A 23627-nucleotide genomic window follows, 5' to 3' on the forward strand; every position below is an offset into this window, starting at 1 on the left:
GCATATGTTGGCTCAATCGGAAATGACTTGTTATGTTAACGCTGTTAAAACGTTAAAATGTTAACGCTCCTCTTCCGCGATACTTTGGCTCTAAGAGGGAGAACTCTGGAACAGACAAAGAAAACTATTTCACATGTACAAAAGGCCTACATGAAGTGAAAAAAAAATGTGAAAGAGAAGGTGAAGGCTCTTGTAAAGGACCAACCCACGCATGGACTGATTAAATCGAAAGTGGACACTAGGTAGGTCTCCGAATAGATTGGTGTAGCAGATGGGATCTGTGAAAATCACTCATCGGCATGAAGTGTCACCCCTTGCTCCATTCAAGAAGGCCATTTCCATAGTGAGATGGGTTGGTACGCTTCAGGAGGTCCTGATTTCGAGTCGTGGATGAGCTGAATCAGGGGGAAGCGGTACTCGCTAAGCAAGCATTGTGGCATCCTTAAACATGGGCACTGGAGCAAATGTTTAGGCTGAGAAACAACAGCTTGCACCCGGAAAGTAGTGCAATACAACTACTGTAATACAACTGAATGTAATTTTTCAGGATTTTTACCAACATTTCATAGTAGGCCCTATCATACATCCATCCGAGTTATGTATTTGTCCCCACCCGCAAAAAGCATAGATCAATCAATCATGTAAAATTACTTATAATTATAAGCCTCATTTAATGTATTTGTACTATTTCATGCAATTTTATCTTCATGTATGTTTGTTGATGTGTTCATTTAGCCTATCGCACAAGCCTATCAGACTCCTAGGATGTCTCTGATTGACGGAAGGGTACAATAACCAATGAGATTTGGGACCTCCCCTGACGTTTCTGAAGCTGCTGAGGGAGCTCTATGAACCTGAGCCGCGGTGCACCGGTATATGGCCCGTGATGTGAACGGCGAAAAGCGGTGAGGGAGGAGCGTCCTTCTCAACTGGAACAGTAATCTGCACCGCTCGGTTAGGTTGTCAACAAGGCAGCATGGTACATCTTTCAGAAACATACAATATATATTTTCTGTGAAATATATGGTAGAATGTTCAAACTAGTTTTCATTGGGAAGGCAGATAAAGCGTTTTTTTAAAAGCAATCATTTTTGAATGTGAAAACACAGATTCCTACTCATTACTCAACATGCTTAATCTAGCCTAGGCAACATTACTTTTGTTTTGAGACGATTTCTCGAGTGGACTTTGAACTGGGCACCTGGCTCACACCCAGGAGGCAGCCCGGTTCCAAAACGAATGCTATCACTTTTCACCCGTTGATAACCCAGATAATCCAGATAATAGGCCAGATAATCGAATCCCCTCATTGCCAACACAAATATGGAAAATGGCCGCGCGCATCTCCGCTACTTCAAAACAAGCTATTCGCTATTAATACAATTAAACAATTAGAAATAATTTTTAGAAACGCCACTGAACAGGGAACATTTGAATATGAGTTTTAGCAAGTAGTTTTTCCCTCCGTGCTGCTCAATAGTCGAAAGATGGCAAGACTTTCAATAGTTTCTTTGAGGAAACTTTTTGTTTTCTTCCTCTGCCTATCAGCTGTACTTTTCCTTCTGATTACTCTGCAGGTATTTATCGTTACAGTGACATGAACGAAAAGTATCGAGGTCGAACAGAAACACTGTCAGTTGTACACGACAGTAGTGACCTTTTCACGCCAATGGTTTCCACCGTTGTGAAATGTATCCGCTCTAGGAGTGCTTACATTGTGTCTTCAAGAACGTGGCACTATATATAATAACAAACGCTTTGCACGCACGCATTTGCATATAGAGAGTTGTGTTGATTCCTATCTTTTGTTTGCAGGTAGAAAATGCTGAAACGCAATAGATTCCATCCCCAATCTCTGTTCCTAGGTCTGCTTGGTTTATCTGACTAATACTGGGATGAAAACTAGAATCTCTTTCACCTCTGGTATTTCCTTATCTTTTCCCACCTGGTTAACCATCTCAATCCCATATCAGTAACTGGTATATTCCAGAATGCATGGAATTAGATGTCTGTTGGTATTTTTACTCATTAATTTAGCTATACATACATTATTGCATTTATTATCATACTTTTGTGGGGTTTTACTGTCAGGCTGCATGCGTGTGTTTATGCTGAGGTGCATGTTATTGCATGCATTGCACATCTTCATGAAAATGACCATAACCTGAATCGTTTAAAATCCATATACTTCCCAAACAGTGTAGTGTCAAAAAGATGGTCTACATTTCCCAAAAGATACTATATAGATTTTCTGTCTTTGCATAGGTGGTGGTGGAGCTTGGTCAGTTTGAAAGGACAGTACACATCCTCCCTCCAAGGGACCTACACGAGTCAGGTTGGAGACACCGTTTACATGGCAGCGGACTGTTGGCCAGTGAGAGAACCTCCCCTGGAGGTCCAGAGGGCCAGTACCCTTACATTGTATGGTGGTCCCCACTAACAGGAGAGATTGGCCGACTAGGAGAGTGTGGGACAAACAAGTGCTTCTTCACCATCAACAGGACCCTCTACTCTCACCCATCTACACAGGCCTTCCTTTTCTATGGTGAGACTTTTTACTTTTTATTAATTTGTTGAAACTATAGGAACATCTGAAAATTAGAAAATGTACAATGTATGGGTCTGTATAGTTCCTGAAGTTAAGTGTAAATCATTATTTTAACTTGGTATGGTGTTTGATATAGATTAATTGTTTGTTTTCATGATACTTAGCCTAGTTGACAAGAGGCTTGAAGGAGGACAAGATGTAGTACATTTTTACAGTCAAGTGAAAACTGATTAGGCCATCTTTGTTGTGGTGTAATCATTTACATGGATGGTTTGTTATAACATTAGCATCCTCTGATTTGATTTGAGTAAACATAATCAAATGTACACTAGAGGGAGCCATTGTTGTGTAGGTCCAAGCTGAAGAGAAGGCCCTGGTATTGCAGCTGTAAGTAACTCTATTGGTTCAACTGTTTCCAAGTACATAGTTGACCCTAGAACACCTTATTGTGAAACAGTCATTGATGATAGATAATATTTGCATATCCTGTAGGCCTGCCTCATGTGTATAGCTTTAAAAACTCTTGATGGAATTGCAATACAGTTTAATGTATGTTCAGAATCACATTTGGTTCTTACCTCGTACCTTGGTTCTAACCATGATTTTCTTAGAGTGAACTATACAGTTATATGTATCCATTTGCATTGTGTACATCCATATGCTTATTATTGCAGTAAATATTAACCTTCTCATTGAGGATTTCCTATAGACAGTACCAGTCAAAAGTTTGAACACACCTACTCATTCAAGGGTTTTTCTTTTTTGTACTATTTTCTACAGTGGTGAATAATAGTGAAGACATCAAAGCTATGAAATAACACATATAGAATCATGTAGTAACCAAAAAAGTGTTAAACAAATCAAAATATATTTTATATTTGAGATTCTTCAAAGTAGCCACCCTTTGACTTGATGACAACTTTGCACACTCTTAGCATTCTCTCAACCAGCTTCACGACGAATGCTTTTCCAACAGTCTTGAGAGACTTGTTGGCTGCTTTTCCTTCACTCTGCGGTCCAACTCATCCCAAACCATCTCAATTGGGTTTGAGGTCAGGTGATTGTAGAGGCCAGGTCGTCTGATGCTGTACTCATCACTCTCCTTCTTGGTCAAATAACCTTTACACAGCCTGGAGGTGTGGTTTGGGTCATTGTCCTGTTGAAAAACAAATTATTGTCCCACTAAGCGCAAACCAGATGGGATGGCGTTCGCTACATAATTCTGTGGTAGCCATGCTGGTTAAGTGTGCCTTGAATTCTAAATAAATCACAGACAGTGTCACCAGCAAGGCACCCCCACACCATCACACCACCTCCTCCATGCTTCATGGTGGGAACCACACATGCAGAAATAATCTGTTCATCTACTCTGCGTCTCACAAAGACATGGCGGTTGGAACCAAAAATCTCCAATTTGGACTCATCAGAGCAAAGGACAGATTTCCACAGGTATAATGTCCATTGCTTGTGTTTCTTGGCCCAAGCAAGTGTCTTCTTATTGTTGTCCTTTAGTAGTGGTTTCTTTGCAGCAATTCGACCATGGCCAGTCTCCTATAAACAGTTCATGTTGAGATGTGTCTGTTACTTATTTGGGTTGCAATTTCTGAGGTGCAGTTAACTCCATTGAATTTATGAAATAAAATGTTATTTGTCACATGATTCGAATACAACAGGTGTAGACCTTACTGTGAAATGCTTACTTATAAGCCCTTAACCAACAATGCAGTTCAAGAAATAGACTTAATAAAATATTTACAAAATAAACTAAAGTAAAACATCTCATCAATCAAAAAGTAACACAATACATTTACATAACAATAACGAGGCTCTATACAGGCGGTACCGGTACTGAGTCAATATGCAGGGTTACAAGTTGGTCGAGGTCATTTGTAACGTGACTATGCATAGATAATAAACAGCGAGTAGCGACAGTGTCAAAACAAAGGGGGGTCAATGTAAATAGTCCGAGTGGCCATTTGATTAGTTTAGTTGTTCAGCAGTCTTATGGCTTGGGGATAGAAGCTGTTTAGGAGCCTTTTGGTCCAAGACTTGGCACTCTGGTACCGCTTGCCGTGCGGTAGCAGAGAGAACAGTCTATGACTTGGGTGACTGGAGTTTTGGACAATTTTTTGGGCCTTCCTCTGACACCGCCTAGTATATAGGTCCTGGATGTCAGGAAGCTTGGCCCCAGTGATGTACTGGGCCGTACGCACTTCCCTCTGTAGCGCCTTATGGTCAGATGCCGAGCAGTTGCCATACCTGGCGGTGATGCAACCGGTGAGGATGCTCTCGATGGTGCAACTTTTTGAGGATCTGGGGACCCATCCCAAATCTTTTCAGTCTCCTGAGGGGGAAAAGGTGTTGTCGTGCCCTCTTCACAACTGTCTTGGTGTGTTTTGACCATGATAGTTTTTTGGTGATGTGGACACCAAGGAACTTGAAACTCTCGACCCGCTCCACTTCAGTCCCGTTGATGTTCGGTCCTCCTTTTCCAATAGTCCACGATCAGCTCCTTTGTCTTGCTCACATTGAGAGGTTGTTGTCCTGGCACCACACTGTCAGGTCTCTGACCTCTTCCCTATAGGCGGTCTCATCGTTGTCGGTGATCAGGCCTACCACTTTTGTGTCATCAGCGAACTGGTGTTGGAGTCGTGCTTGGCCACGCAGTCGTGGGTGAACAGGGAGTACAGGAAGGGACTAAGCACGCACCCCTGAGGTGCCCCAGTGTTGAGGATCAGCATGGCAGATGTGTTGTTGCCTACCCTGACCACCTAGGGGCAGCCCATCAGGAAGTCCAGGATCCAGTTGCAGAGGGAGGTGTTGAGTCCTTAGCTTATTGATGAGCTTGGTGGGCACAATGGTGTTGAAAGCTGAGCTGTAGTCAATGAACAGCATTCTCACATAGGTGTTCCTTTTGTCCAGGTGGGAAAGGGCATTGTGGAGTGCAATTGAGATTGGGTCATCTGTGGATCTGTTGGGGCGGTATGCGAATTGGAGTGGGTCTAGGGTTTCTGGCATGATGGATGTGAGCCATGACCAGCCTTTCAAAGCACTTCATGGCTACCGACGTAATCATTTAGGCAGGTTACCTTCGCTTTTTTGGGCACAGGAACTATGGTGGTCTGTTTGAAACAGGGAGAGGTTGAAAATGTCAGTGAAGGTACTTGCCAGTTGGTCCGCGCATGCTCGGAGTACACGTCCTGGTAACCCGTCTGACCCCGCAGCTTTGTGAATGTTGACCTGTTTAAAGGTCTTGCTCACATCAGCTATGGAGAGCGTGATCATACATAAAAGGCATTTAACTTGTCTGGTAGGCTCGCATCACTGGGCAGCTCGCGACTGGGTTTCCCTTTGTAGTCCGAAATAGTTTGCAAGCCCTGCCACATCCGACGAGCATCAGAGTCGGTGTAGTAGGGTTCAATCTTAGTCCTGTGTTGACCTTTTGCCTGTTTGATGGTTCGTCTGAGGGCATAGTGGGATTTTTTATAACCGTCCGGATTAGTGTCCCATTCCTTGAAAGCGCAGCTCTAGCCTTTAGCTCGGTGCGGATGTTGCCTGTAATCCCATAGCTTCTGGTTGGGAAATGTCGTTGATGCACTTATTGATAAAGCCGGTGACTGAGGTGGTATACTCCTCAATGCCATTGGATGAATCCCTGAACATATTCCTGTCTGTGCTAGCCAAACAGTCCTGTAGTGTATCATCCGCTTCATCTGACCACTTCCTTATTGAGTGAGTCACTGGTACTTCCTTCTTTAGTGTTTACTCACTCGCCAACAAATTCTCACAAGGCACCCAGACCTCCGCCCTCTGTATTTCCATCTTTTCTTCACGCAAATGATGGAGATTTGGGCTTGGTCTCTGGGGAATTTGATTTAAAAACTAAAATATTTAACCTTTATTTAACAAGGCAAGTCAGTTAAAGAACAAATTCTTATTTACAATGACAGCCTACCAAAAGTCAAAAGGCAGGGGCTGGGATAAAAAAAAAAAAAATATATATATATATATATATATAGGACAAAACACACACTTCATTCAAAGACTGGCAGCTTCATTAAATAGTACCCGCAAAACACTAGTCTCAACGTCAACAGTGAAGAGGCAACTCCGGGATGCTGGCCTTCTAGGCAGAGTTTCTCTGTTCAGTGTCTGTGTTCTTTTGCCCATCTTAATCTTTTATTTTTATTGACCAGTCTGAGATATGGCTTTTTCTTTGCAACTCTGCCTAGAAGGCCAGCATCCCAGAGTCGCTTATTCACTGTTGACGTTGAGACTGGTGTTTTGCGGGCACTATTTAATGAAGCTGCCAGTTGAGGGCTTGGGAGGCATCTGTTTCTCAAACTAGACACTCTAATGTACTTGTCCTCTTACTCAGTTTGACACCGGGGCCTCCCACTCCTCTTTCTATTCTGGTTAGAGCTAGTTTGCGCTGTTCTGTGAAGGGAGTGGTACACAGCGTTGTACCAGATCTTCAGTTTCTTGGCAATTTCTCGCATGGGATAGCCTTCATTTCTCTGAACAAGAATAAACTGACGAGTTTCAGAAGAAAGTTCTTTGTTTCTGGCCATTTTGAGCCTGTAATCGAACCCACAAATGCTGATGCTCTAGATACTCAACTAGTCTAAAGAAGGCCAGTTTTATTGCTTCTTTAATCAGCACAACAGTTTTCAGCTGTGCTAACATAACTGCAAAATTCTAAATTTGGATTAGCTAAGACAGCGTGCCATTGGAACACAGGAGTGATGGTTGCTGATAATGGGCCTCTGTAGATATTCCATAAAAATATCAGTCGTTTCCAGCTGCAATCGTCATTTACAACATTAACAATGTCTACACTGTATTTCTGATCAATTTGATGTTATTTTAATGGACTAAAAAGTTGCTTTTCTTTCAAAAACAAGAATATTTCTAAGTGACCTCAAACGTTTGAACGGTGTATATCTTAGTATTACTGTAATATTAACCTTCTCATTGAGGATTTCCTATATATATCTTATTAGAATAACATTAACCTTCTCATTGAGGATTTCCTATATATATCTTATTAGAAAAATATTAACCTTCTCATTGAGGATTTCCTATATATATCTTATTAGAAAAATATTAACCTTCTCATTGAGGATTTCCTATATATATCTTATTAGAAAAATATGAACCTTCTCATTGAGGATTTCCTATATATATCTTATTATTACTGTAATATTAACCTTCTCATTGAGGATTTCCTTTATATCTTATTATTACTGTAATATTAACCTTCTCATTGAGGATTTCCTATATATATCTTATTAGAGTATATTAACAGCTGCTCCTTAACAGCTTCTACCCCCAAGCAGTTAGACTGCTGAACAATTCATCAAATGGCCACCCAGACTATTTACATTGACCCCCCCCACCTACATTCATAGTCACTTTACCCCTACCCCCTGTATATAGCCTTAATAGCCTTTAATTTTTTACTTTAGTTTATTTCGTAAATATTTTCTTAACTCTATTTCGTGAACTGTATTATTGGTTAAGGGCTTGTAAGTAAGCATTTCACAGTAAGGTCTGTGACGAATAGAATTTGATTTGATAATAACCTTCTCATTGAGGATTTCCTATATATATTGACAGCCTAGAAAAGGACAGAAGTGCACCCGATTTAAGAGGATATATCCGAGACACATTGATTTGAACATTTCTGATGATAACAAAATACCTGGCATCCTATTATAAACACTGCAAGGCAGAAAGACATACAACTGTTACTTCATCAGTTTTCAGATCCCAGAGTAATATGTCTGTCATCTCAGACAAGATGAGTAAAAGGAAGAATATAAAAACATATTTTATGTTAATCTACTCTACGTATTACTTATGTAATAAGCAAAATGGTCAGCATTGCATTCAATGTGCTGACCCTTCACATTCAAGACACATAAACTCTATACTAATGTCTCCCCTTTCCAACCCTCTTGAATCAAACCAGGCACCGATTTCAACATCGAGAGTCTTCCTCTGCCGAGGAGAGCGCACCACCAGTGGGCCTTGTTTCACGAAGAGTCGCCCAAAAACAACTACAAGCTCTTCCACGAGCCCGTCATCACCCTCTTTAACCACACGGCCACCTTCAGCCAGCACTCCCAGCTGCCCCTCACCTCCCAGTACCTGGAGAACCTGGAGGTCCTGACCTCTCAGACCTACCTGGTGCCCCTCAACCAAAAGAATAAGCTGAGGAAAACACTTGCCCCAGTGGTGTACGTCCAGTCAGACTGCGACCCTCCGTCGGACCGGGATGCCTATGTGAGAGAGTTAATGAAGCACATCAAGGTTGATTCATATGGACAATGCCTCCACAACAAGGACTTGCCTTCCCATCTGAGGGACTCGATTGCCATGGAGGAGCAGGCCTTCTACCAGATCCTGGCCCAGTACAAATTCATTCTGGCCTTTGAGAACGCCATCTGCGACGACTACATCACCGAGAAACTATGGAGGCCTCTCAAGCTTGGGGTGGTCCCTGTGTATTACGGGGCTCCCAATGTTCGGCAATGGCTGCCGAGCAACAGTAGTGCGGTTGTAGTCGTTCCAGATGAGCCCCCTGAACAACTGGCTCTGTATCTAAAGAGACTAGATGAGGACGATGGGGAGTATGCCACTTATCTGGAGTGGAAGTTGAAGCGTGAAGTCTCCAACCTGGAGTTGGTAAAGGAGCTGAAGGAACGCCCATGGGGAGTCCAGGATCTGACACAGGAGAACTACATAGATGTGTTTGAGTGCATGGTGTGCAGCAGGGTGTGGGAGAACATCGACAGACAGAAAAAGGTAACATGAACTGAACTGTTTTATTTGTGACATCTAATGATAAGGTTGCTCATTCCTTAGAGTACTATTTACTTGGTGTGTCAACAGTTTGACAGTAAATAGTTGATTATACAGATTCTTAATTTGGATCCCCATTAGCTGACTCCATGATGACAGCTAGTTATCCCATGGTCCATACACACAATAAAAAATACATTTGGCTTTAAATTATAACATTACAAGACTAGAACACAATATTGTGTTAATAATAATAATATTCAAGCTAGTCAGAAATAGACATGCACCAGTATTGTGTTTTTCTAGTGTGCCTATATCGTAATATTTCTGCTTCCCAAACAGGGCCTTGTTCCTAAAACCTGGCAAGCAGAGGGAAACCACCTAAAGTGTCCACTTCCGAGGGTATTTGACTTTGCTTCAGGCCCTAGAAACCGGACATCTTTGCGAGGAATTTGGACGGCCAGTTACGAGCAGTCCAAGAAAGAGGCTAGGGCATTGCGTCACTTGGCTGAGAGGAACAAGAATTTCACTGTGGAGCAGTACTGGAAGGAAGTATTCACTGACTAAAACCCTACTAATATGAAAACACTATAATTCACATAGAAAGGACCCTTGTTATATTACAGTGATACAGTATCATTTTTCTATGGCCACACAGTGCTTTGGTGGTGTGTCAAAGTTCAGAAGCACTATGAAAATGAAAATGGTCCACATATGATGACTAATGGTTGAACATGACAATCACACAATAACTTTTGATCAATATATTTCATATCTTTAATATTTCAAAAGATAGCTTGCTGTATAGCTATTGTTATCAACCATAGTTGCCGACCAAAAAATAAAAAAATGTGTGCGATTCTAAAAGTGAGAGAATGTCTGGTCTTATTTACGAAACCTTCCTTAATCTTCCTTAAACCAAATTCCTTCAGGAGTCGACACCTCTGTCACGTTCAGGAATAGGAATATGTCATCACCTTACCAATGTTATGTTTACATTTAAATCAACAGTGTCAATTTACCATACTGCTTTTATCTTTGTTTTTACAGTAACTTTGTATTGCATTTTTAAACTCTAATAAAACTGTCATAAGAATACATTTAATTTCCATGTTTTATACTGAACAAGAATAGTAACACAACACGCAACAATTTCAAAGATTTTACTGAGTTACATGGTGGATGGATTATCTTGGCAAGGAGAAACCTTTTCTGTCGGTCTAACAGGGATGTAAACAAATTTGTGCAGAGAAACACGTCCACCGGACGTGCTACCTGTCCCAGACCTGCTGTTTTCAACTCTTAATGATCGGCTATGAAAGGCCAACTGACATTTATTCCTGATTATTATTTGACCATGCTGGTCATTTATGAACATTTTGAACATCTTGGCCATGTTCTGTTATAATCTCCACCCGGCACAGCCAGAAGAGGACTGGCCACCCCTCATAGCCTGGTTCCTCTCTAGGTTTCTTCCTAGGTTTTGGCCTTTCTAGGGAGTTTTTCCTAGCCACCGTGCTTCTACACCTGCATTGCTTGCTGTTTGGGGTTTTAGGCTGGGTTTCTGTACAGCACTTCGAGATATTAGCTGATGTACGAAGGGCTATATAAAATAAACTTGATTTGAAATAAGCTGTTTCTACGTACGGGAAAGTTCTGGAATCTTTTTTTTTCAGCTCATGAAACATGGGACCAACACTTTAAATGTTGTATTTATATTTTTGTTCAGTTTATTGAATAAGCAGAAAGTACATCTTATTTATGTACAGCATAATGGAAGCAAAATTAACAATACCATTTTACAATATTAATATTACAGTAATTTCAAATGAATGGATAACTAAAACTTAAAGTAATTTATTTAATGATATACATATCGTGTGAAATGGTAACTGTGTGTGCCTGTGCCTTTCTCTCCCTAGTCTAATGCAATGTACTATTTTACCAAAAAACATCAATCTTCAGACCATCACAATAGTCCTTTTTCAACAGCAGTGCAGAGAGAGGAACTATTATCCTATTTCTCACAGATCCAATTTTGTTTAATGGAACAGTTATCATCATTCCACCACCCTTGACTAGTTGGACGATATACAAACTCCCCACAGTCCTGGTCGGTTCCATTGTTGCTGTTGGGCTGCCCTTTCCCCCAATTCGCTGTGGTCAGTGGTGTACCATCCACCCATTTCCAGGTCCCTTCAGTAACTGAGTCAGTAAGACCAATCCAGACATTATTTTTTGTTTGGTATAATCCATTGATAAATACCTGTTCCTCTTTGCTGTTTATGATCACCAGATCTGCTCCAAACTCTTGGCATTTTTCACTGCTCTGAGTCCAGGTTTTATTCTCATTGGTGATGTAGTAACAGCTGAATTCAAACTCCCTCCAGCCTTCTGGACAGCGTCTCCCTTTGATCTTCTTGTTCAGGTTTTCTTTCTCCTTCTGTAGCTGGTCTCTCTCCTTCTGTAGCTGGTCTCTCGCTTTCGTCAAGTTGTTGTAACTGGTCGATTGGTTTCTCTGGTAGACAGACAGGCTTATGATCCCAGCCAGTAGGAGAACACACAGCAGCCCCAGACACACTGCAGCAGCTCTGGAGGGTCTCTTCCACCACTGGAAATATCTTGTTCCTTCTCTTGGGCTGGCCCTGAAGGAACTTGCATTGGCATATGTATTTTCATCATTGTCCATCTTGACACACTTCTGCTCAAATACAGTTAACTTCAACTGTTACTTCAGCTCTTACTGAAAGTCTGGTTCTGAGTCAAGAGTCATCCTCAGTAATAGTGGACAGGAAACAGGAAATGTACAGTTCCTCAGTGCATGAAAACAGATAATTTTCTTAGAGATGCTGTTGGGTAACTATAACCACTCAAATTCAAAGACTGAGTCCATGAAGTCGGCATGCTTGTTTTAATGTATATTTAAACAAAGTTGTTTATTTACTTTTTATCTTCCTCTTCAGTCATGATAGGGTTTAAACAGTAATACTAAACTCTTCAGTCATGATAGGGTTTAAACATTTCTACTAAACTCTTCAGTCATGATAGGGTTTAAACATTTCTACTAAACTCTTCAGTCATGATAGGGTTTAAACATTTCTACTAAACTCAAAGGGCCATGTTAGTCTAATGATTGTTGAACAGCAGGACTTTTGTTTCTTAATATGATGTACCACTGTGTCCTTTAGAGGGAGCTATGGGGCTTTTAATGAGAGACAGATCACCATTATTTATCTTCAGATTCCATATTGGAATTTAAGCATGGATCCATTTTTAACAGCATCAAATACTCTTAGGTATGAAACATAGCTACACTGTATTGTTTTACTACAATATGTACCTATTATCTTAATCATTAAACACATTGAATATATGGTTATTACAACCAGTGGTGGAAAAAGTACCCAATTGTGATACTTGAGTAAAAGTATAGATACCTTAATAGAAACTCAATGATACTTTACGATAGACTGTCACGCCCTGATCTGTTTCACCTGTCCTTGTGCTTGTCTCATCCCCTTCCAGGTGTCCCTTATTTTCCGCAGTGTATTTATACCTGTGTTTCCTGTCTCTTTGTTCCAGTTCGTCTTGTCTGTTTCAAGTCAACCAGCATGTTTTTCCTGTGCTCCTGCTTTTACTATTCTCTCTTTCTCTCCACTCTGTACCTCCTGGATCTGGTTTTGCCCTTTTGCCTGTCCACGACCATTCTCTTGCCTACCCCTTTTGGAACTAATATATATCAAACACTCAAACCATTTGCCTCCCGTGTCTGGGTCTGGGTCTGGCACTGTGCCCTTATAGTACGAACTGGCCATGACAGACCCAGCAGACCTGGACCAGCTCCGCCACTCTGTCTCCCTGCAGGGAGCCACCATTGGAAGGTATGAGGATCTACTTCAGGACCTTCTGGAAGGGCTTCATTCCCTGACGGAACGCCACGACCAGGGGTTTAAGGCTATTATGGAGCAAATCAGGGAGTTAGCTCATAGGCAACTACCACCTCTGAGAACCCCCAACCACCCAGAAACTTTTTCCCTATGAGTGGTGAGTTTGTACAGCCTACCCCGGCTCCCCGGGAACCCTGCTTACCTCCTCTGGAGCGTTACTCTGGGGGATCCTGGTACCTGCCGGGGTTTTCTTTCTCAATGCTCCCTTATTTTTGAGCTACAGCCATCTTCGTTCCCTTCGGACCGACCTAAGATAGCATATATTATTACGCTAATGTCGGGAAGGGCGCTCTCCTGGGCGACAGCTGTTTGGGAGCAACAATCCGTCATTTGTCGTCATCTGGAGGATTTCATGGCAGAGGTGAGGAAGGTGTTTGATTCTCCGGTATCCGGGAGAGAGGCGGCCCGTAAACTTCTTGAATTATGTCAAGATTCCCGTAGTGTGGCAGAATACGCTGTTGATTTTCGCACGTTGGCGCGTGAGAATGCCTAGAATCCGGAGTCCCTTTTCGATACCTTCCTTCACGGACTATCTGAGGTGATAAAGGATGATCTAGCTGCTGGGGAATTGCCGGTGGACCTCGATTCCCTCCTCGCCCTCTCCATTAGCATTGATGGGCGGCTAAGGGAACGCAGGAGTGAGGAGGTCTGGCCTGGGTCACACTCGTTCATCCGCAGTGGCTCGCTCATCTTCGAAGGAATCCGGAAGTCCCCGAAGGCTATTCTTCCGAGAGGATACGAAGCCACCCGAGCCTCCTCGAGAATGATCGATGACAGGTGAGTCTGACACACCAGAACCTATGCAACTGGGAAGGGCTAGGTTATCGCCTAATGAACGTTCCCGCAGGCTAAGCTCCAATTGCTGTCTGTATTGTGGAGCTGTAGGGCATTATATAGCCACCTGCCCAGTTAAGAGATCGGACACCTTAGTAGGTACAAGCACTGGTGAGTCTGACTGGGAATCCTCTAAGTCCCATTACCCGTACACCTTTTTATGTGATCTTGCTGTAGGGAGACCAGTCTAAGTCTCTAGGTGCTTATTGACTCTGGGGCAGATGATCGTTTTATGGACGCTACCCTGGTATCAGAACTGGGTATCACCCCTCAACTCCTCTCTGTTCCCATGGATGCCAGGGCACTGGACGGTCGTTCCATTGGTAGAGTCATGCACAGCACAATTCCCCTAAATATGCAGGTATCTGGAAACCACAGTGAGTCAATTGTTTTAGGTTTTTCTTGGCTCCAAAAAAACAATCCAGATATTGACTGGACTACGGGTTCCATTCTGGGTTGGAGCCCATTTTGCCATTCACACAAAGGCGGCACAGCCATCTCCGAAACGTCTGTCTCCAGGAATAAGTACGGCCACGGATCTCTCTGCCTTGCCCGCAGAGTATCATGACCTCCTGGAGGTTTTCAGCAAGACTCGTGCTACCTCCCTTCCTCACACCGTCCCTACGATTATGCTATTGACCTCCTCGCGTGCACCACACCACCTCGAGGTTGGCTATATTCCCTGTCCGGACCTGAGACCAAGGCCATCACATCGAGGACTCACTGGCTGTTGGGAGCATTCGCCCTTCTGCCTCTCCTGCTGATATTACGATTAAAAATCGGTACCCTCTACCACTCCTCTCCTCAGCTTTCGAACCTCTCCAGGGGGTTACCATCTTCACCAAACCGGACCTTCGGAATGTCTACCATCTTGTGCGGATACGCGAAGGAGACGAGTGGAAGACAGCTTTCAACACTGCTAGTGGACATTATGAGTACCTGGTTATGCCGTCACCAACGCGCCTGCTGTTTTCCAGGCTCTGGTCAACGATGTTCTCAGGGACATTTGAATCGTTTTGTTTTTGTCTACCTCAACTACATCCAGGTTTTCTCCTGTTCTACCCAGGAACACATTCTCCATGTTCGACAGGTTCTTCAGCGCCTCTTGGAGAATCAGTTGTTTTGTAAAGGCTGAGAGGTGTGAGTTCCACCTCTCCACTATCTCCTTTCTAGGATACATTATTGCTGAGTGGAATGTACAGATGGATCCGGAGAAGGTGAGAGCGGTGGTGGATTGACCCCAGCCCACGTACAGGGTGAGGCTCCAACGGTTTCTGGGTTTTGCCAATTTGTACCGCTGTTTCATTCTGGGCCACATTAACCTGGCGGCTCCCCTCTCTGCACTCACTTCTCCCAAGGTACCATTCACATGGTCTCCAGCAGCGGACAAGACTTTAAGGGATCTTAAGCAGCGATTCACTACTACTCCTATCCTCTATCCTCATCCATCCGGACCCAACTCGTCAGTTTGTGGTGGAGGTTGATGCTTCCGACATGGGAGTAGGGGTCGTTCTTTCCCAGCGATCCGTCCAAGACCAAAAGCTTCATCCCTGTGCCTTCATGTCCCATCGTCTCATCTCTGTGGAAAGGAATTATGATGTTGGGAACTGGGAACTCCTACCTGTAAAGATGGCTCCGGAGGAGTGGAGACACTGGCTGGAAGGGGCGGAACATCCATTCCTGGTATGGACGGATCATAAAAATGTAGAATATCTCTGTACTGCCAAGCGCCTCAACCCAAGGCAAGCTCGTTGGGCTCTGTTATTTACCAGGTTCACTTTCACCATCTCCTACCAACCAGGGTCAAAGAACGTGAAGCCGGACACTCTATCCCATCTGTACAGTTCCACTGCCACTGCCTCTGAATCTGAGACCATCCTCCCTGCCTCCTGTTTGGCTGCTTCTGTTTGGGGAATTGAGGCTCTGGTTCATAAGGCACAGCGTTCCCAGTTGGACCCTGGGGGGGGCCCGGCTAACCGGCTGTTTGTTCTGGATTCTGTCCGGTCTCAGGTCCTGGAATGGGCTCACTCCTCCAGGCTTACCTGTCATCCTGGTATTCGTCGTATTTGAACACTGTTTTTCCTCCGTCAATGCTTCTGGTGGCCCACCATGGTTCCTGATGTCTCGGGTCTTCGTCGCCGCATGCATGGTGTGTGCGCAAAGCAAGACTCCGCGGCAAGCTCCGTCTGGCCTCCTACAGCTACTCCCTGTCCCTCATCGCCCTTGTCCCATATTTCTATGGATTTCGTCACTGGGCTCCCTCTGTCAGACGGCAACACCACCATCCTGACGGTGGTTGACAGATTCTCCAAGGCCGCCCATTTCATCCCTCTTCCGAAGTTACCTTCAGCCAAGGCGACGGGCCAACTTATGGTGCAGCACGTCTTCCGAATCCATGGACTCCCGGTTGACATTGTCTCGAACCGGGCTCCTCAGTTCTCGTCCTAATTCTGGAAGGCGTTCTGCATTTTTATTGGGTCGTCAGCCAGCCTGCCCCCTGGGTTTCATCCTCAATCTAACGGCCAGTCGGAGCGAGCCAACCAAGATATGGAGACGGCACTCCGGTGTCTTGTTGCCAGTAAACCCACCACCTGGAGTCAGCAACTGGTCTGGGTGGAATATGCCAGGAACACTCTCCCCTGCTCGGCTACTGGACTATCCCCCTTCGAATACTCCATGGGGTATCAGCCCCCGCTCTTTCCAGAGCAAGAAGTGGAGGTCAACATACCTTCAGCCCAGATGTTCGTCCGCCTCTGTCAGCGTACCTGGAGAAGAGCTCGGGCGGTTCTTCTCAAGACCACCTCCAGGTATCGTCGACAAGTGGACCGCCACCGGACTCTGGCTCCTCGCTATTGGGTCGGGCAGAGGGTATGGTTGTCCACTCGGGACCTACCCCTCCGGGTAGAATCGTGTGAACTTTCCCCCCGTTTCATTGGTCCTTTCCCCATTTCTAGAGTCATTAGTCCCACTGCTGTCCATCTGTTGTTGCCCCGTACCCTCCGTGTTCACCCCACTTTTCATGTGTCCAGGATTAAGCCCTTGTCTCACGGTCCTCTGTCTTCTGTTTTTAGGCCCATCCCTCCCCCCTGGGTCATCGATGGCCAGCCAGCATATATGGTGAGATGCCTCCTGAGGGTTCGACCACGGGGCAGGGGTTTCCAGTACCTGATTGACTGGGAGGGTTATGGCCCGGAGGAGAGGTGCTGGGTTCCTGCTAAAGACATCCTGGACCCGGCTCTCATCGCCGATTTTCTGTTTCACCTGTCCTTGTGATTGTCTCCACCCCCTCCAGGTGTCACTTATTTTCCCCAGTGTATTTATCCCTGTGTTTCCTGTCTCTCTGTGCCAGTTCGTCTTGTATGTTTCAAGTCAACCAGCGTGTTTATCCCGTGCTCCTGCTTTTGCTATTCTCTCTTTTGCTAGTCCTCCCAGTTTTGACCTTTGCCTGTTTTCTGGACTCTGTACCCGCCTGCCTGACCAGTCTGCCTGCCCTGACCTCGAGCCTACCTGCCACTCTGTACCTCCTGGATCTGGTTTTGACCTTTTTCCTGTCCACGACAATTCTCTTGCCTTCACCTTTTGGAACTAATAAATATCAAACACTGAAACCATCTGCCTCCCGTGTCTGCATCTGGGTCTGGCCCTGAGCCCTTATATAGACAGTGTGGAATACTCAATAAATACAGCTACCAAAAATATGTACGTTGCTTCATGGTGTGCAGAAGTGGGGGTGGTGGTGTCACTGCTTTGGTTGGACCTATTTCCTTTCAGTTCATTGAAATGTCATTTGAACGGATATTTCCTCTTTGAAAATAATTCACTTTTTCAATTCATCACCTGGGATATATTGACAAACTGTCAACCATGACCATTCTCTTTCAAGATAGTCTCCTGCAGTTAGTTTAACCTGGTAGAATTCATATTTATTCAGGAATCTGTTGCCAATTGTGGTCTAACTAACAGGCTGGAACCGTAGGAAGGCCATTGTTTTGGGAATCGGGTGCAGACAAGGGGGAGTGATTTTGACCTTCCTACATTTTAATTAGCTGTAACAGAGTTGAGTTGGTTGCAATACCTCCACCTCCACTAGCTTTTTGGTGGCGCAGCTGGTTAATGGTGTTTCAAGAGGGCGGGCATATGAGTCAGCTGACCGATGAGTCAACTCTTTTCCAACTTCCCGTTCTTCATTGCACCTGATGTGCATCTCTCACCCTTCTGTAGATGGCTGTTGCTGGCGGAGAGTGAGTCATTATTACGCTTGGAAGATATTCGTGCTGTTGGTATATCGAAGTTGGAACTAACCCAGTGGCGTGCCGTGGGCCTGGGGCCTGGGCCTTCAGTGAGGTCCTACACAGTCCCACCCGAATTAATCCACCTCTTATTACCATCATTATGATGCCATGGCTCTAGATACTATACATTTAGACAGAAACGCAGTATAACCAGGCGTTGCGTCACCTTGAAATTGACATTTTTATTCAGAGAATTGCAGGGGAAGAGTACAATACAGTACAGTTCAACTAATAGGCAAGAACATAGTCGAGTGCAACAGAGTTATATTAATATTCTTCTTCTATCCATTTCTGGTCCACAAACTTTGAGCTTTAAGTCCCAAAAAAAATAAAAATACAGTGTGTTCACTAAACAGCGCATTGTCACCCAAAGCAGTTTCACCGTGATGATAAAGACACATAACTATTCACTGAAAATAAAAGAAAGAAAACAAATAATTTGCAACATAGGCTATTTGCCATTTTATTTTGTTAATATATAGGCTATTTAATATTAACGAAATAAAATGCGAAACATACATACACATTTAATAAAAAATAAAATGCATTGTATGCCTACTCACCAAAGACTGATTATTTGAACACAAAATCCTTCCTCCTTTCTTTCCTCAAGAAGACTTCAATGACTCTGTTGTACAGTCTATCTGTGCGTTTTAGTTCCACCAATAAGTCCTTTTCTATCGACATGGAGGCTAATGCTGAAAGCCGAGTCTGTCCAGTAGCATTTCTGGAATACGTTTTGATTCGCTTTAAGGCCCGAGAATAACCGCTCGACAGAAGCCGTGGACACAGGGATAGTCACTGTCACACATGCCAATGTGTAAAGTTGCCCCATGTCCTCATTCAGATTTTTCTGCTTAAGGAAATCAAGGAGATCAGAGGGACTTTTCCCTTCAAAATCAGTCATAGCATACATTACAGTCAGTTCTGTTTTTAGCTTGGATAGGTTGAACAGTGTTCCGTGACTCTCTGTTAAGCTGGAGAAGGCTGTTTGCGGGAATTTTTTCCGGTAGGTCTGAAAGTGCTGGGGGTCCAGGAGGGAGAGAAACATACATTTTTCGTGGTCTTGAAACCTGTTTCGTATCTGGCAAAGAATGTTGTCCAGAATATTGCTGTGGAGTTGTTGGTAGTATGTGCGAGGGTCTCCTTGTGCTGGGCCTCTGCGTGCGCTGGGTGAACTTGAGATGCGCGCTGTGTCATCGTAGATTTGACTGAACCTGCGCCTCTCTCGCTCAATTGTGTCACAAAACTCGTTCACCCTTGTCAGGCAGAATTGTACATCCAAAGTTTGTTTCTGTAGAATTCCAAAAAGCACATCCGAATAATTAAAAATCCCATTGAATGTTTCAAGCAAAAAACAAAACTCAAAATCATCCAAACGTGCATTAAATCCATCAGCCATAAGCACAGTATCCCCGTCATGGTCATCATGATGTTCCAGTAAGTGGTTAAACAGCTCCTTTAGGGCAACTCTCTTTTCAAAGACTGCATTGACCAATCTAGATGTATATTGCCACCTCGTTGGTGCAACCTTAGGAAGACGACGCTTGCAGATGTCATCCAGCAGTTGCGTGCGCTTAGGGGATCGTGAGAAAAATGCTGCAAGGCCATTGAGGTTGGCAAAGAAGACCTTGCATTCTTTAAGCTTTGAGGCTTCTTGAGTCAGTACTAAATTTAGTCGATGTGCATAGCAGTGAATGAATAAGGCCATCGGTGCCCTCTCCTTAACTTTAGCCTGCACCCCATTGAGTCCAGATGCCATGACTGCTGCGCCATCAAAACACTGTGCCACAACTTTATCCAGACTACATTCATTTTCCTCCAAGAAACGGAAAATAAGAGCGGCAATGTCATCAGCTCGCTTGCCGCTTGTCAGATCTTCAAATCGGATAAATCGCTCCTTGACTCCTGTGTCCGTCACATAACGCAGGACGAGTGAAAGCTGTGCTGCATTTCCCACATCTGTTGTCTTGTCCACCATAACAGCAACAAAGGGAGCTTTTTTAATCTCCATTTTGATCTCTTCTCCCATCACTTCAGCAATAGCATAAATTAGGTCATTTTGTATTTTGCCTGACGTCCCAATGAACACTTTGTTAGTGGACAGGTGGTATTGTAAATCTGTGTTGCTTTCAGAAAGAAAAGAAAGAAGCTCCACGTAGTTCCCTTTGTTTGTGGAGTCAGCACTTTCATCGTGTCCCCTAAATGAAAGTTCCTGTTTACCCGAAAACATGACACAATCAATGAGTCTTTTCAATATTTCCCTATTTTTCTTCACCTTTTCATTGTGCAGCTCCGTTGCCCTCGCGCTTGTTCGTTGAGCTGTAGATCCACTCGGGTGTCCCCAAAAGTTTTCAAAAGCACCATTGCTTGTAAGTGCCCAGCCGTACTTTGTTGTCTCGTTGCTGCCTTGGTTAGACAACTCAAGTTTGCAAAGCCAGTGTGGCTCCAAACACCAAATCGATCACTTGCAAATAATAGGCATTCCCAGCAGTACAGTTTGCAGTGCTTCTCGGAGCCATTGATAGCGCTCGTAGTTGGAACTTTGAAAGTGGCGAACGAACCCCTTTCCCGCCTGTGACAGGCTTTGTAGCGTCGGCGTCGGGCGACCTCTCCTTACAATGTCTAACTTTTCTTGAAAAGTTCGTCTTGAGAATGGCGTTATAATTATATCCTCGACCAAATCGATATCTTCTCCTCCTTCCGCCACTGTGGGTTGAAAAAACAGCTTAGTAGTACGCGAATTAATTTGTTTATCAAATTCAGTTTCCTAGTTCTGAGGTTCTGTATAGACCTGCCCATAGGACCTGCCTCTCAATATTGGTAATCCAATCAAAAGACGTGCACGCACTACGCCTGCTAGCTGGCTCCTGTGTAACACTGGAGCCAGCCAGCAGGCGTACAATAGCCAACTCTAAAGCTGATTGGTTGACACTAAATTTTCATTTCCATTCACTTTAAGCTACAAGCGCCCGCACTGTTGATTCTGAAGGCCTGAGGGCAGATTTTAGACCCCTGGCAACACATGATGGCTGAATATGATTGTATAAAAGATCTAACATAAAGACCAGCCCTCCAAATCTCAACCTGGGGCTGGAAGCAGTGCAACCAAGAGGAAAGCTATGAAATGAAGAGTATAACTCTTACTCTGGGGAATAATTTACTACATATTTGTGGGAAAATATATTTAAAAAAAAATTATATTCTGATGATGTTTAGGCCAGCAGAGAAGGCCTTGCTGGCCCTGACGGCCCACCACTGTACTAACCTCTGGAAACCCTTCCTACTAGCATGGCTCCGGGTGTTTCCTAATTGGATTTGGATACAGACACAGGAGTCAGGTAGCCCTAAGGGGACAATTTGCAGTTCTTTAAAGAACGCAATATGTTCAACATCATTTGGTTTCCTCGTCACCTATTGTTTTGTTTTTCAGGTTATACAACTTTTGATTAAATTCAATAGCAAGATTTTAAATTCAAACCAGATTTTGTGAATCAATGGTCGAATTGACCAACGGTACGAATGATCACATAGCTTTCCCTAATAATTTGTGATGAGGCCTATACAGCCTTGTTAGCAGCCTTATTCTTACTGCATGTAGTAACAACATCAGCCGGCTAGTACAACCTGCATGGCCAGTAAATGTGATGATGTCCTCATTAGCTGCACTAGGTTCCTCTTCATAGAGGGCTGCCAGTTTGAGGACATGTCGCTGGTTGCATCCCATATGGCACTCTTTTCCCAATATAGTGCACTACTTTTGACCAGGGCCCATAGAGGAAGTGCACTATGTAGGAAATAGGGTGCCATTTGGGATGCATACACTTTCTTTGCCTCACACGAAACCCTCATTATTATTATTATTATAAACTAATTAGTAACTTTCCCTTTCACTGTCTGAAGCAGAATAAAACGTATTGTGTGTCTTGGGGGATCGGGGAGAGTTCAAAGAGCAGTTCTCAGTTCAAGGAAACGTCTGACTGATAAGCTAGGCTCTCTGTAGAGCAGCTCAAATGTAAAGCCTTCACAAGCTGTACAAGAGTAATTACTTTAAATGGGGTTACCCTGCTTATAATTATCATATTAACTTTGACCATTAGATGGGTTTACCCAGTTTATACAGTGCATTCGGAAAGTATTCAGACCCCTTTTTGTACATTTTGTTACGTTATTTTTTTAAATATTTTTTTTGCATATTTATAGAAAACAAATACAAAAACGAAAATGTCACCTTTTATATAACTATTCAGACCCTTTACTCAGTACTTTTGTTGAAGCACTTTTGGCAGCGACCACAGCCTCGAGTCCTCTTGGGTATGACACTACAAAATTGGCACCACTGTATTTGTGGAGTTTCTCCCATTCTTCTCTGCAGATTCTCTCAAGCTCTGTCAGGTTGGATGGGGAGCGTTGCTGGACAGGTCTTTCCAGAGATGTTCGATTGGGTTCAAGTCCAGGCTCTGGCTGGGCCACTCAAGGACATTCAGAGACTTGTCCCGAAGCCACTCCTGAGTTTTCTTGGCTGTGTGCTTAGGGTCGTTGTCCTGTTGGAAGGTGAACCTTCACCCCAGTCTGAGGTCCCGAGCACTCTAGAGCAGGTTTTCATCAAAGATCTCTCTGTACTTTGCGTCGTTCATCTTTTCCTCGATCCTGACTAGTCTCCCAGTCCCTGCAGCTGAAAAATATATATGATGATGTTGCCACCACCATGCTTCACCGTAGGGATGGTGCCAGGTTTCCTCCAAACGTGATGCTTGGCATTCAAGCCAAAGACTTCAATCTTCATCAGACCAGAGAATCTTGTTCCTCGTGGTCTGAAAGTCCTTTTGGCAAACTCCAAGTGGGCTGTCATGTGCCTTTTACTGAGGAATGGCTTCCGTTTGGCCACTCTACCATAAAGGCCTGATTCATAGAGTGCTGCAGAGACGGTTGCCCTTCTGGAAGGTTCTCCCATCGCCACAGAGGAACTATGGAGTGACCATCGGGTTCTTGGTCACCTCCCTGACTAAGGCGCTTCTCCTCCGATTGCTCAGTTTGGCTGGGCGGCCAGCTCTATGAAGAGTCTTGGTGGTTCAAAACTTCTTTCATTTTAAGAATGATGGAGGCCGCTGTGTTCTTGGGGACCTTCAATGCTGCAGACATGTTTTGGTACCCTTCCCCAGATCTGTGCCTCGACACAATCCTGTCTCTGAGGTCTAC

General features: G+C 44.0%; 2 protein-coding genes across 2 annotated transcripts; one reads left to right on the plus strand and one right to left on the minus strand.

The window, feature by feature from the left end:
• Positions 1–1324: 1324 nt before the first annotated feature.
• On the plus strand, positions 1325–10635 carry fut10 (fucosyltransferase 10). The gene is made up of 4 exons (XM_038970539.1): positions 1325–1577; positions 2266–2545; positions 8523–9358; positions 9698–10635. The coding sequence occupies exons 1-4, from the start codon at positions 1488–1490 to the stop codon at positions 9920–9922; spliced, it is 1431 nt and encodes a 476-aa protein (XP_038826467.1). The 5' UTR covers positions 1325–1487; the 3' UTR covers positions 9923–10635.
• A 449-nt stretch (positions 10636–11084) lies between these two features.
• Positions 11085–12087, minus strand: LOC120026333 (CD209 antigen-like protein E). The gene has a single exon (XM_038971173.1). The coding sequence runs from the start codon at positions 12042–12044 to the stop codon at positions 11373–11375; it is 672 nt and encodes a 223-aa protein (XP_038827101.1). The 5' UTR covers positions 12045–12087; the 3' UTR covers positions 11085–11372.
• Positions 12088–23627: the final 11540 nt, after the last annotated feature.

This window comes from Salvelinus namaycush, chromosome 31, assembly GCF_016432855.1.
Source record: "Salvelinus namaycush isolate Seneca chromosome 31, SaNama_1.0, whole genome shotgun sequence".
Lineage (NCBI taxonomy): Eukaryota > Metazoa > Chordata > Actinopteri > Salmoniformes > Salmonidae > Salvelinus > Salvelinus namaycush.